At 55.8% G+C, this 12,013-nt stretch overlaps 5 protein-coding genes across 5 annotated transcripts; 3 read left to right on the forward strand and 2 right to left on the reverse strand.

Moving 5' to 3' along the window:
- Nucleotides 1-2,738: 2,738 nt before the first annotated feature.
- C8Q71DRAFT_274455 (uncharacterized protein) lies at nt 2,739-3,568 on the forward strand. Its single transcript, XM_047917443.1, has one exon. The coding sequence runs from the start codon at nt 2,806-2,808 to the stop codon at nt 3,427-3,429; it is 624 nt and encodes a 207-aa protein (XP_047775005.1). The 5' UTR covers nt 2,739-2,805; the 3' UTR covers nt 3,430-3,568.
- Nucleotides 3,354-3,975, forward strand: C8Q71DRAFT_778823 (uncharacterized protein). Its single transcript, XM_047924789.1, has one exon. It carries the CDS (start codon nt 3,450-3,452, stop codon nt 3,708-3,710), a length of 261 nt encoding a protein of 86 aa, XP_047775006.1. The 5' UTR covers nt 3,354-3,449; the 3' UTR covers nt 3,711-3,975.
- Nucleotides 3,976-4,097: 122 nt separating this feature from the next.
- C8Q71DRAFT_778825 (uncharacterized protein) lies at nt 4,098-4,953 on the forward strand. Its single transcript, XM_047924790.1, has 4 exons — nt 4,098-4,235; nt 4,288-4,591; nt 4,648-4,842; nt 4,900-4,953. Exons 1-3 carry the CDS (start codon nt 4,196-4,198, stop codon nt 4,781-4,783), a joined length of 480 nt encoding a protein of 159 aa, XP_047775007.1. The 5' UTR covers nt 4,098-4,195; the 3' UTR covers nt 4,784-4,842; nt 4,900-4,953.
- Nucleotides 4,954-6,158: 1,205 nt separating this feature from the next.
- Nucleotides 6,159-8,713, reverse strand: C8Q71DRAFT_778832 (caspase domain-containing protein). Its single transcript, XM_047924791.1, has 4 exons — nt 8,631-8,713; nt 7,954-8,577; nt 6,555-7,898; nt 6,159-6,499 (listed from the first exon to the last, which is right to left on the reverse strand). The coding sequence occupies exons 1-4, from the start codon at nt 8,637-8,639 to the stop codon at nt 6,194-6,196; spliced, it is 2,283 nt and encodes a 760-aa protein (XP_047775008.1). The 5' UTR covers nt 8,640-8,713; the 3' UTR covers nt 6,159-6,193.
- Nucleotides 8,714-9,355: 642 nt separating this feature from the next.
- Nucleotides 9,356-11,937, reverse strand: C8Q71DRAFT_274966 (caspase domain-containing protein). Its single transcript, XM_047917444.1, has 4 exons — nt 11,136-11,937; nt 10,215-11,081; nt 9,827-10,159; nt 9,356-9,776 (listed from the first exon to the last, which is right to left on the reverse strand). Exons 1-4 carry the CDS (start codon nt 11,646-11,648, stop codon nt 9,474-9,476), a joined length of 2,016 nt encoding a protein of 671 aa, XP_047775009.1. The 5' UTR covers nt 11,649-11,937; the 3' UTR covers nt 9,356-9,473.
- Between the last annotated feature and the right edge of the window lie 76 nt (nt 11,938-12,013).

Here is a 12,013-nt window from a genome sequence, read left to right on the forward strand (position 1 = left end):
ACGACGGCGACCGGCAGCCGTGCATCATCGGGCTGACAGACACCCGGGAGTGGCACGCGCGGCGAGATATAAAAGACGGGGGAAAAGGGCTGGGAAGGCATCAGTGAGTTGGTTTCCCGCCTTCTGTTCATCGGATGGACACTGACTGACCTTCGTTGGCAGACGTTTGCGACGGGCTCGTGCCCGTCCTTGGTCGTGCGTGTCGCAGCGAGCTCGACACGTTCGCAACGTCGGGGGCCCGTTGTTGGTGGTACGTGCAGGGAAGGTACGTCTCGCCGCACTTGCTGACTTGGACGTCAAGGACGTACTAGACGTCGTGCGGTCGCGCTGGTTTGGTACGCAATACGTACCATTAACTGTGGTGACGGCCGGCGAGGTATGTCATCCGCTGTGACTGCGCTATCTTGGCTGTCTTCCGTTCGACAGTATCAACTGCTGCTCAGCACTCGTTCGCGCGCAATGCGTACCGAACGTGTAGCGGCCAACTGCGGTGCTCCCGGTGCGTGCTGTCCTCCCATGGCCATCCGTCTTCACCGCAGGCGGGCTGTCCCAAGTCCAGCTCCGCGTGTGTCATGATCCGCGAAGGATGTCCCGAATGATGTTGAGGCGGTCGTCGAGCGCGCTACGTCGGCGAGCTAGAAAGAACTCATGAGCATTTGACACACACAGTATCTACTTACCTTCGACTCATTGGCCTTTGCATCCGAAACGCGCGACGGCGCGATCGTCTTGACGAACGCGCAACGGTCGGTCGTGGTGGAAAGAGGCAAGAGAAAAGCCCCCGCCACGTTGCGCACGAGTCACGTAACGAGCGCCCGCCTCGGATTTTCCCGGCGGGCTCCTGGAAAGTTTGAAGTCCCGTCACGGCGTTGGCTCCTCCTCCCGCCCCGCCTACCTGTCTGCCCTCGGCGGTCGACTCTCTCCCCGTCCTCAACACCTACCCTCTTGTGCCCGGACGGCTACTCAACGCGTCAAGTGGCGCCATCCAGCGGCCCTCAAGCCGGCCGCTGTCCGTGCACCTTGCGGCCAACCGGCTCCCGCTGACGTGGATTGCCGCACCCGCGCTTGCGCCCGCCGCGATGACACCATCTCCCCGGAGGGACAAGACACGCTACTAGTAGTGGCCCCAAGCGAGGACCGCGACGGCCCAGCCGATACACCGCTCGAAGACCAGTGCGCCCGATCGAGCTCCCACGCGACATGCGTGTTAGTCGCGCCAGCCCACACGCGAATGCCTGACTGGGCAGGTCGATTAGCCCTCGCTCCAGTCGATCTTGGGTGCGAGGGCGGCGGAGAACGGTTGGTCGGACGCGTGGGCACGCACGGGACGCGCATTGAGCGGGGCCGGGGCGGGTACGTCGGTACTACCGAGGTAAGTCGTATTCTGGGCGTGCTGCTGCTGCCGTGGCATTTGTGCAGGTGGATTCATAATACCCCAGTCAATCGATGGTTTGTCGGCGAATGGGAGCTCGCGCGCAAGCTCTTGCGTGACTCACGCATGGTCAGGGTCTCCGCAGACGGCTTGCCAGAGTGCCTTCGGTGCGTGATCTCTCCTGTTGCCAGTGTGCTTACTGACGATGTATATTGCTGATGCTTTCTCGCCCCCTGCGGTGAGTCTGTACCCGGGCGGGTTAGGGTACGGGTCGAGCTCGGGATACCCCTCTCGTTCGACGCATCTTCGCCCGCGCAGGTGAAGCACATGTGTGGGCTCACTCCTTCTACCGACGCGCGTTTGTGTTTGCATGCCCCTCCTGTCGACTCGCCCCCACCTCGCGGCTCTGCACCTGTGTCTCTCTCCGGCCTCTCGAGCACTCCCCCGGCGTCCCGCATGGGCGAGTTCCTGGACGAACACCGGGCTGTGCGAGATGACCACACGTCCGGTAATCGCTCCTCACCCTCCCAGTGTAAGTTGGTCGGTTTGTCTGGACTCTAGTTAAATTGGGATATGATTTGCTTGTAACTGTTGTTTGTCCTGTATGCTTGCCTGTCATTCAAGAAATATACCATTGTGTTTTGCCATGACTAAGGATCATGCCTGAGGTCCTCATTGCATGCTTATGCTGCATACAGAGGTCTCAAACTCTGATCAGCACTGAAGTGCATATGTCATAACTGTTCAAGCAGTAGGCAATAGTATATCAAAGTATACACGCCATGTTTACATTTCATTTGCCAGTATGTCTACTTGAGATAATGTCATCAAACTGTATCATCATTAGTGGACATTATGGCCATTAGGACTAATTGTCCCAAATGAGAGTATGATTAGGGAGTCAGGCATAATTTGCCCTAAATTAGTGAAACTTAGGGAATTCAGGTTTTCCTGATGATGACCCTTCCCATGAGTGGAGCGGCCTAATCCCGCTAGTGCCGAACCTCTGTTATCGGTCTGAATGGGTGGCCATATGCACGCGTACGCTGCATTGCGAACGGTGGCTGTAAGGTAGTTGATCACCGTCATCAGGAAAACCCCCTTTTGAGAATTTGTTAGAAGTTATGAGTATTGTGCAGAACGAAGCTAATGTAGACATATTCTACAGAACATAGGTAACGATTGATGCGTTCTACAGAACATAGCTAATGATCAATGCATTCCGCAGTATTAGCGGAATGAACAAAGCCTTGCTGAGAATCCATTGAGGGGCTGTACATGACGTAGTAATATTTGTCTTAGTGTCAACAAGTGAAACAGACCGAAGAAAATTAAGAAAAGTGTATCAATTCTACAATTCGGTGTACATTACACGAGTTCAGTCCTTTGTACTTCAACATTGGGACATTACGCCACAACACAAGATATATATTATGTTCCTGATAATCAACATGATAGGGCGGCAGGGCATAGGTCGTCGTCGAGGACGTAGACCGCGGTGCTCGGCGTTAGTGTCCCAAAACACGGGTAGCACCGTGAGTGCGCAGGGCGCATACCGCACCCGCAACCCGCAAACCCGTACCCTTCCCGGATACACCGCCGGTGTTGGCGGTGGACCGCGGGTTTGCTTACCTCGGTGGTATCTGCGCGGCGTTGGGTTTGTTGCCTGCACCCCGTTGTCCTCGCTGTCCTCCCTCAGGCTGTTCACTCGCACTTGCGCCCACACGTTCCCGCCATCCGCTCCCCGCCGACCCTTCGCCCGCAGGCGGGAGCAGCCGCTCGTGTGCGTCCGCACAATTCCCGTCCACCCGCGCTGTCCGCACACCCTCCCGCCTGCTCGTTGCCGTGCCCGTAGTCACGGCGCGCTCGTCGGCCATGCCTGCGTGCGGGATATTCACCCAGCACGCTCGCGGTTAGCGTGTGCGCTGTCGCCTGAGTGCTCGCCCGGCGTGCGCGCTGGGTCGGCGTGCACGCCCCGGCCCTGGCCCACGCTGACCGTCAGCTGTCCACCCGCGCTGCCCGCACACCCTCCCACCTGCTCGTTGCCGTGCCCGTAGTCGCGGCGCACTCGTCGGCCATGCGTGTAGTCGCGGCGCGCTCGTCGGCCGTGTGTGTGTGCTGGGCATTGGCACAGCACACTCGCGGTTGCCGTGTGCGTGGTGCTAATCCGCGTCCTGTGCCTGTGTGCTTGCTCACTCACCTGCTCATCTGCTCGTGCAGTGCTGGGCATTCGCCCAGCGCGCTCGCGGTTGGCGTATGCGCTGTCGCCTGGTCGCCCGCCCAATGTGCGCGCTGGGTCAGCGAGCGCGCACCGGCCCTGCCCCATACTCCCCGTTAGTCAGCTCGATCGCGTGCGATGTTACTCACCTTCGCATCGTGCTCACGCGTCCACCGCCCATTTGTCGTCGGCCGCGGCGAAGCGAGGCGGCGGCATGAGACGGCGGCGGCGGTGGGTGCGTGCTGGCAGGTGGTGGCGGGCATGTACTGGTGGGCGGTGGCACCAGCGGGTGTTGGTGTTGGTGGCGGCGGAGAGGTGGGTGGGAGGACGGCGGCGGTGAGGTGACTCTGAGTGGGAGGACGACGGCGGCGAGGCGACGTCGCAGTTATTGACTATTGGGTGACTTGGACTTCAGAAACGCGCGGTGTCCGCGTACCCGCATCACGTGAAAATCCTGCCGCATAAGGCAAGTCCGACAGCGCTTGCGTCCGTCCACTGCCAGCGCGGTTCGCAAACTCCCTTTACCTCCTCTACGAGCCTCCACGGCCTTGCCCTGCGCCGCTCGCCCGCCGCGCAACCACAAGAACATCAAATGCGGCTGTTCCATGAAGAGACAGGCCCGTCATGGGCCTGTCAGAGGTATAGGTGAGTCGTAACCAATCTGACACATCAACGCACGTCCAACGCGACACGTTAGCAGTACATAACAGCACTGACGACGCCGCAAAAGTGTCGTTAGTGTGCTCACGAAGGACGCGGATGCAGGGTAGAGGGCTAGCGCGGCCGAGAGGCTGCATAAAAGGTACGTTGTATGTCTTATCCGCTCTGCTGACCCTCCTCACAGCCCAACTCACCACCCTCATCCGTGTGGCTCTCACCGCGTGTCGCAGCCCTCTCCGCTCATCCCGCCGCATTGCCACTGCGTGCCAGGTTCCCACTGCAGTTGCTGTTCCCATCACCATCAGAGGAACACAGCGCTGCCGCCACTGCGTCTGCCCCCCGTGCGTCTCTTCCCCGTGTTCACCTTGTGCCTGCTAACTTCAACCCCGACCATCAGCCACTCCCGTCAACCCTTCGTGTTCACGCTCAACGCGCCGACAGACGCGGCGGGGGCTACCGCGCCGACGAGAGTAGCGCTTCCTCCCCGATCGCTCCCGCGCTGTATACCGTATCTTCCGAACCACGCCCGGTGACGATTGCTCCGTCCGAACGTGAAGTCGCGCCAACAATGCTTGTGTTAGCTTTGACTGCGGTATGTCATGGTACATCTCGTTCAATTGGTGATGCTTAGTAACTTCACCTGTACTAGGCCTTCCTTATGTGTCTTCCCTAACGTCTGTGTTTGTTCAGCCTCGGCCACAACCTTCATGTGCTGTTGCAGTCTGGCAATGAGAATGGGTTTGAGGGAGCAGATAATGGACGAGTAGTACCTCTGAGAGATGATGAATATAGAATTCAGGCTTGCTAATTAGTAATAGTAGTACTTTGTTTGTTCACCACATGTACTCGCTCCGTCTAGATAGTTCACAGTACTACCTCACAATTCATATAATGTTCCTAATATGTTCTGTCTGTGTGAGGCTTCTGACAACATGAACAATGATGGATCATATGTGCTGTATTCTTCAATCTGTGACAGATAACAATGAGGTAGGTACACATAATGCACTCGCATACTCTGTATATTGTCTGAAATTCGTACAAAAGTTCGGGGGGGTAGATAATTCCCTATAATATTCCGAACAGGTGAATAGTTGAAATTGTTCATTATTACATACAATACTCTGCAATTTGACATATTCTGAAAAGGGGCTTTTCCTGATGGTGGAATTGTACACGCAGTACCTCCGATGGGGGAAGAGGTAGGGCGCAGGATCGGATCCTGAGATGTACCGATCGGAGAACCTAACGGCAGTCACGGTCAGTTGCACAGTCCAGACTGCAGCGGTGTAGAAACCTCGCGTTTACCTCCACGGCTCCAGCCTCGAGCACTACCGAACCATCATAGCTGATATCCATGGCACGCCAGCCAGGACATACGCCCGCTAAATACCGAAACAGATAGGCCTCCGAGTCTGGCGGGTCACCCAGTACACTCGGAATACTCATTCTGAAGATGTTGTCTTCCCAGACAATCGTACTCACCAGTGAACGTACATCATCGCAATGCATTCTACAGACAGCGCAGTGCATGGAAGTAGCTAGCATATGGGCGCAAGATTCATGTCAAGGACAGCGGTCCGAGTCGGAGGAACTCAACCATGACCAGCCATCAGCGATAGATCATCACGTGCAATTGCCCTGCGCCAGGACTCCGATTCGTCGAGTCCGAACCGTCCGAACCGCCTCCTCAGACCGAGTCGTTGAAGTCCCTATCAACACATCATATAACATAAGTCGTACCCCACGTATTGGCAGACGCAAACGTGACGCTATTCCGGCTTCGTTATTCCTCAATACCTCAATATCATCTCTCAACGGCGCGGCGCATCCAGTGGAGCGAACACTTTGTACGTACATCAACGCTGTACATAGTGGCCTCAGTTTCGACCTCCTGAGGTAGTACCATTAATCACGAGTCAGCATGCAATTCAACTAGTGGTCTAGGGGCGGTAGCAAGTCAACACATAGGTCATCGAACTCCAAAACTCCAGATTTGTTACTGGTTTCATCCGCACAATGCGGGATCCTCCACTAGGTTGAGCATCATCGACCAGCGAGTCTTGCACAAAGCCTTCCATGTTGACGTATGCGGTCGACACAATGATCTTCAGAAAACCAGATTCCTCTACTGTGTCGCCAGAGAGCGTGAACTCAATAGCAGTATCGCCATTGAGATCATAGCCGATCGGGAGTTCGTTGTTCTTGAGTAGAGGCGCTTTGTAGCGGTTCGGAGGCATGTACCACGACTAAATCATACAGAATCGGTCAGATGCTGAAGAACAAGATACATAGAATACTTGCCTGTACCGATCCATTTTTCGGATCATAGTAGAATACGTAAGGATATAGATCCCTACCAGATTGGTTCACCAGAGTTAAGCCGTACATCGGCCTACTACCATCGGGCAATACGGTATCCGGTATCCTTGCCTCTTGAACTGTGTCTCCACACAGACGGTAGGCTGAGCCAGTGATCGGTTGAAGGGAAACGGCCCTAGCTTTCTCCAGCAGATCCTCGCCGCTCGGGACATATATTGGCCGGAGGCTGTTGCGTGTCGCCTCCTCGAGCTCGAGCGATCGGAGCTGAACGCTCACACACAACGCCTCCCTCACGTCGGGGGCTTCGTTGAATCGGTAAAGATTCGAGTTGTATCGTTCAAGGGCATTGAGTAAAGCAGGGGCAGAGACGCCGGGAGTCTTGCAAGACAACGGTTGCTTGAGAAAGCGTGCTGTCAGAGGGTCATGCCTCTCCAAGACATACCCTCCATCGACGACCTCTTCGATAGAGACGTCGGCAACTCCGGTGTCCGACTCGGAGGTGGTCAGGAATTGGTGTTCCGGCAGCTCCGGCAGCTCCAACTTCGAACCCTTCACTTCTACCTTCAACTTGGCAGAGTTCCAGCGAGAGACATACGCCTGGGCGCCGTGTAGAGCCGAGATATCAACGCCCTCCCCTTCGAGGACCACACTGCAGCGAAGGGATTCGACGGTCTTGGTGGCGACAAGAGTGACGACGTTGCGAGCCGATTGCATAGTACCGGGAGGAACAGGGCACGTAAACCCCGTACCCGAGACGACCCCGTGGATGACGCCCGCCTTCACGTACAGCGTGGATCCTTCAAAGACCACGTCGAAGTTGGTCGCGTCCTTTGGTATCGATGTTGTTCTGAAGAGCGACCGATGCTTGTGCAGCCCCTCACAGTGCGGCTTCTGCTGTCCGAACTTTGGACGTTCGTCCGAACCCCGCGTTGGCAATACCTCGATCATGCGCGAGTAGCTGATCAGGGTAAACCCGATCTCCGGGTTGTAGGCCTCTCGGAGGAACTGCAGCATATGGAAACTGAACAGTCCGTGGCTACGGACGTCGTCGCCATGACGGCCGTCAACCTTCGGGCGGTATTCGTGAGCCTTCTGCTCCGGCTGGCAAGCGGCAAGAAGAACGTGTGACTCCATCCCGGAGTACAGAAAGCCGGAGGGGACAATGAAGTCGGCTTTCCGAGCGCCGTCGGGTTTCTGCCACGACCACAAGTTGACGTCCAGGGTTGCGGGCAGCTGAGGCTGGCCCAGTTCGTCGGGTAAAGATCGCGGGGCAAGATTGACGTCTCGCGTCACCCCTCCAGAATGACAACAATCGAATATCGCCACCTACAAAGGATACTCAGTTACGCACATCTTGAGCACACGAGGAACCGCAACATACTATGTTATCCCCCTTCTTGTATGCGAGCCTACGCATGAGGCCGTTGAAGGTTCGATCGGGAATACCGAATGCCATCTCGTCCGAGCCGTCGAGGCGCACGTTCTCCAACCTGACGTGACGAGTACCACCTCCATCCGAGTCATCGCCGGGCGTGCCCCGAGCATGATGCGTGGTGCCACCATCGGGCTGTGTTGTCGTAGTGTTGAATGCCTTCTGGTCGAACGGGCAGATAGTCTCTACCATCTGCCCTTCGCATCTCCATCCTGCGGGAGCATCCACGCGGTCTCCGTGACCGGCGTAGAAGAAGAAGATGACGTCTTTCTCGTGTATGGCCTCGTTGTTGATGAGATGGCCTTCGAATGCAGTGAGGATGTTCTTTCGTGTCGCGGACTCGTTCAACAGAGAGAGTATATTTGTGGAAGGAACGCGAAGTGTCTCCTCGAGGAAGGTCCGAAAGTCTACCCCATCGTTGACACAACCGGACAGATCGGGTATGACAGGGTTTAGGTATTTGTCGATGGCGACGATGAGGGCGAAGATGGAAGGCTCCGCCTTCGGAAAGACTGATCCCTCGGGTTTGTTCGCAGAAGCCTGCGATGTCTGAGGCGCGGGAGATTCTTGGGTCTGATGAAGCGTTGGCGTAAGCAAATAGCAAACTTGACAAGATAGTCACGTACGCCGCCCATGTCGTGTCTGTCGTCTTGTGTCCATGTACAAAGCCTCCCAGCTGTATATATGGGTGTATGGCGCGTGAATGTGTCCCAAACCGCGTGGGCCCGGGCTGCGCCGCTCGATTGCTTCGTGACAGCACTGCTGGTCAGCAGACGGTTCTTCTATCTCTAAAACCTCAAGTAACGCGCACTTACCGTTAGTAGTCATCCTTGTCCAGGAAGGCTCGCTACACTTGGTAAGGGTCCGTCCATTAGGAGAGCGTTCACTGCTGTTCACTGTACACGTTAGAATGGAGATGACTACGAGTCTGGGTCATACATCTGGAGACAACTTCCTTACGGAAGAGGCGCGGAAGGTCATTATGGGCTATGTTCAGTTCAGACACCTACTTGTACCGTATATGGGGACGCACTGGTCATTCGCGCAGTAGGAACCGCTGCAAAATACGATTAGCAGTAACGACATCTTCGATATCAAGGTTCACACCATGACAGACCGGAAGCTTTGTGCGCAGCCGTGCTCGGGGCTTGTTGTTCGAGATACCGACCATGATCTTGAACCCTCCATTTCCCCCTGAAACGAATGGAAAACACCGCTGACATAGTTGCCGCATCGAGCGTTATAGGGAAGATGCACTCACATTGTACGACTTAGCACGTTGACTCATCACAGTGCTGCAGCCTTCCTCTACCATGGCGTTAGCAGTTGCGACGCAGTAATGCACCGGCCTTATCCATGTACAATCGCGAAGTCAGAGCTCGGTTTTAAGCCATATACATAAGCTAGCTTGCTGAATGCCTGGATAACACGAATTAAATAGAGTAGAAGACACAGTTGACATAAGTAGATTATCCATATGATGCTTTGCAGGTGAGAACACTGATCGATTCGTCCCACAGATCCGTGAATGATGTATCCTTCCGATTCTGCGAACTTCGTGGACCCTTGTCGAATATCGATGCTTGTTGGACGCTCCGCATGTCCACCCACGCTGACGACACGAAGACTTTCAGAAAGCCAGAATCAACCTTGGCCCCCGACGGTAGGGAAAACCGTAAGCTATCGGTTCCACTGCTACCGTAGCCAATGGGGAGCCTACCCTCCTTGGGGAGAGGCGGCGCCATGTTCGGCGAAGGTGGCAGGTACCAAGACTGGAGCAGCAGTGAGTTTACAGTGGTAGATGCAGCAGAGGCCCGCGTACCTGGACACTGTACTCATTTGGATCGAAGTAGAACACATACGGAAAGAGATCGTGATTTGACTTATTGACCAGAGTGAGCCCGTAATAGGGCTCCATGTCCGTGATAATGGCCTCCTGCACGGGTCCCACGTCAAAAGACGAACCTTCCGCACACAACACTGGCTCCGGTGCCGAGTCGAAGTAGTCGTCGCCCATGGGGCGCAATGTGGGCCTAAGACTGGTTCCTGGGATCACCTCCAATTGGTGAAGCTCTACGGCGAGGTCGTTTCTGAGAGGCGCTTTCAAGTTATGTCTGTACAGGTTGAAGTTGAAGCGGGCGACGGCATCCAATATCTTTGAGAAGCTCTGCCCCTCAGTGACAATCACAAGCAAAAATGAGCCAACTAACCTCCGAGACATCCCCACGAGGGATGGTGAGCACACGGCTGGCGTGTCTGGCCACGAGCGGGTCACGGCGTTCGAGTTGCCAGCCATTCGCAGTACCCAGATGCACGGTCACATCACTGTAGTCGTTGGGTCCGACAACGGAGCAGTGGCTGCCCGCAGAGTAATGCAATCGGGTCTTCATCGTCGACGAGTTCCACTTGGACACGACAACTCGGAAATCGCGTAGTGTTTCAGGGAACGGAACTGAGGATTCACATGTGAGAGCGGACTGCAGAGCGTCGACGCGTGTCGCAAGGAAAACGGCATTCTGGGCGAAGTCAAGCGGCACGCCAGAGCTGGGCTCCGCGGTGAACTCGGTACCCTCAACGATGCCGTGAATACTCCCCGCCTCTACGAGCAACGATGTGGCGCTTGTCGTCACGCGGAACGAGTGCGCCCGGTCGACAAGCTTGGTTGCATCGAAGATGATCCTGTTTTTGTTGATCCCTTCGCATTGTGGATGCTGGTGCCGTAGCTGCACCAGCTCTATGAGGCGTGCATATGTCAACTCAGCGAGATTGTGGGAGCGCAGTAACTTGAGGAGTTGAACGGTGAAAGCACCGCGCGGCTCAGGAACCCTCGCGGCCTCGAGAGCCTGCTCGTCCGGACGACACGCGGCCATGAGCACGTGGGATTGCATAGCTTTGTAGAGGAAGCCTGTCGGCACCACCGTGGCCGCAGAACGTGTTGATAGCCCCCATCTCCAGATGTCCTGGTCTAGTGTCGAAGGAACCGGAGATGGCGAGACGTGGGGAGGAACTGCACGAGCCACCATGTCTAGGGCAGCCCGCGCCATGCCACCAGAATGGCACGAGTCGAAGATCGCGGTCTATGGAAGTCTAATGATCACCGATGAGCCTAGATTGCATGCTGCGCCACTCACAATGTTGTCTCCCTTCTCATGGGCGAGCTGGCGCATCAGCCCGTCGAATGTGCGGTCCGGAATCCCATAAATGACCTCGCCTTCGGCATCACTTGGTCCCTCGTCGTGAGCGACGATCGTTTCGATCTTGTCACCATCCGCAAGCCAGTCGGCGGGAGCCTCGACGCGAGCACCGTGGCCAGCATAGAAAAAGACCATCGCATCTCCGTTGCGAATGGCGGGGTTCTGGATGAAGTGACCAACGAACGCCCCGATGATCGCATCGCGTGTTGCGTTTTCGTTCGACAAGGAGAGGATTCGATGTGGCAGGACATGGAGCGTATCGGTGAGGAAAGCTCTGAAGTCGTTGCCATCGTTGACGCATCCAGACAGATTGAAGATGGCGTCATTCTTATAGTTATCAATAGCCACGATTAGTGCGAAGAGGCGGAAGTCGTTCTCGGGGTGGAGATCTTCCTGCAGCGCGAACGTAGCGGGTGCCTGCGAAGAGTCCCCATCTTTGGTAGGGAGCATAGGAGCGCTGCAAGTGAATGAGTGAATGCGATCGGAACACCCACGAAACGGTAGACCTACTGAAGAGTTAGGTCCGTCGCGCCTACCAGCAGATGGTCATTAGGCACCCCGGATAGACTCTAACGCTCAGGAGCTAGTGCATACCTTGGTCCTTCTCCACACTGTAACACGTCAGCCTACGATTCATCGTGGGGCCAAGTTGGTTAGCTCACTTTGCGGGACTACTCGCAGTCGAAGCGTCAGCATTTGACCGTTTGACTTCGGCATGAAGCGGTGTGGCTGTATCGCATTCAGCTGTAGAACGCCTGAAGATTGACGAGAATAAGCGGCTAAGTTTTCTCATGGCCCGGTGTCGGACACGTACA

The sequence above is a fragment of the Rhodofomes roseus genome (assembly GCF_022264815.1).
Source record: "Rhodofomes roseus strain CIRM-BRFM 1785 chromosome Unknown C8Q71scaffold_23, whole genome shotgun sequence".
Classification (NCBI taxonomy): Eukaryota; Fungi; Basidiomycota; class Agaricomycetes; order Polyporales; family Fomitopsidaceae; genus Rhodofomes; species Rhodofomes roseus.

What these genes read in the sequence shown, in the direction of transcription:
- C8Q71DRAFT_274455 (XM_047917443.1), top strand. Translation starts at nt 2,806, where the DNA reads ATGTTCCTGATAATCAACATGATAGGGCGGCAGGGCATAGGTCGTCGT.
- C8Q71DRAFT_778823 (XM_047924789.1), top strand. Translation starts at nt 3,450, where the DNA reads ATGCGTGTAGTCGCGGCGCGCTCGTCGGCCGTGTGTGTGTGCTGGGCA.
- C8Q71DRAFT_778825 (XM_047924790.1), top strand. Translation starts at nt 4,196, where the DNA reads ATGAAGAGACAGGCCCGTCATGGGCCTGTCAGAGGTATAG. An exon ending in TGGGCCTGTCAGAGGTATAG is followed by an intron (nt 4,236 to 4,287) that starts GTGAGTCGTAAC and finishes GCGACACGTTAG; the next exon opens with CAGTACATAACAGCACTGAC. An exon ending in CGCCACTGCGTCTGCCCCCC is followed by an intron (nt 4,592 to 4,647) that starts GTGCGTCTCTTC and finishes CCCGACCATCAG; the next exon opens with CCACTCCCGTCAACCCTTCG.
- C8Q71DRAFT_778832 (XM_047924791.1), bottom strand. An exon ending in ACAAGAAGGGGGATAACATA is followed by an intron (nt 7,899 to 7,953) that starts GTATGTTGCGGT and finishes TATCCTTTGTAG; the next exon opens with GTGGCGATATTCGATTGTTG. An exon ending in CGAAAAATGGATCGGTACAG is followed by an intron (nt 6,500 to 6,554) that starts GCAAGTATTCTA and finishes TGTATGATTTAG; the next exon opens with TCGTGGTACATGCCTCCGAA.
- C8Q71DRAFT_274966 (XM_047917444.1), bottom strand. Translation starts at nt 11,648, where the DNA reads ATGCTCCCTACCAAAGATGGGGACTCTTCGCAGGCACCCGCTACGTTC. An exon ending in ATGAGAAGGGAGACAACATT is followed by an intron (nt 11,082 to 11,135) that starts GTGAGTGGCGCA and finishes AGACTTCCATAG; the next exon opens with ACCGCGATCTTCGACTCGTG. An exon ending in CTCGTGGGGATGTCTCGGAG is followed by an intron (nt 10,160 to 10,214) that starts GTTAGTTGGCTC and finishes AGCTTCTCAAAG; the next exon opens with ATATTGGATGCCGTCGCCCG.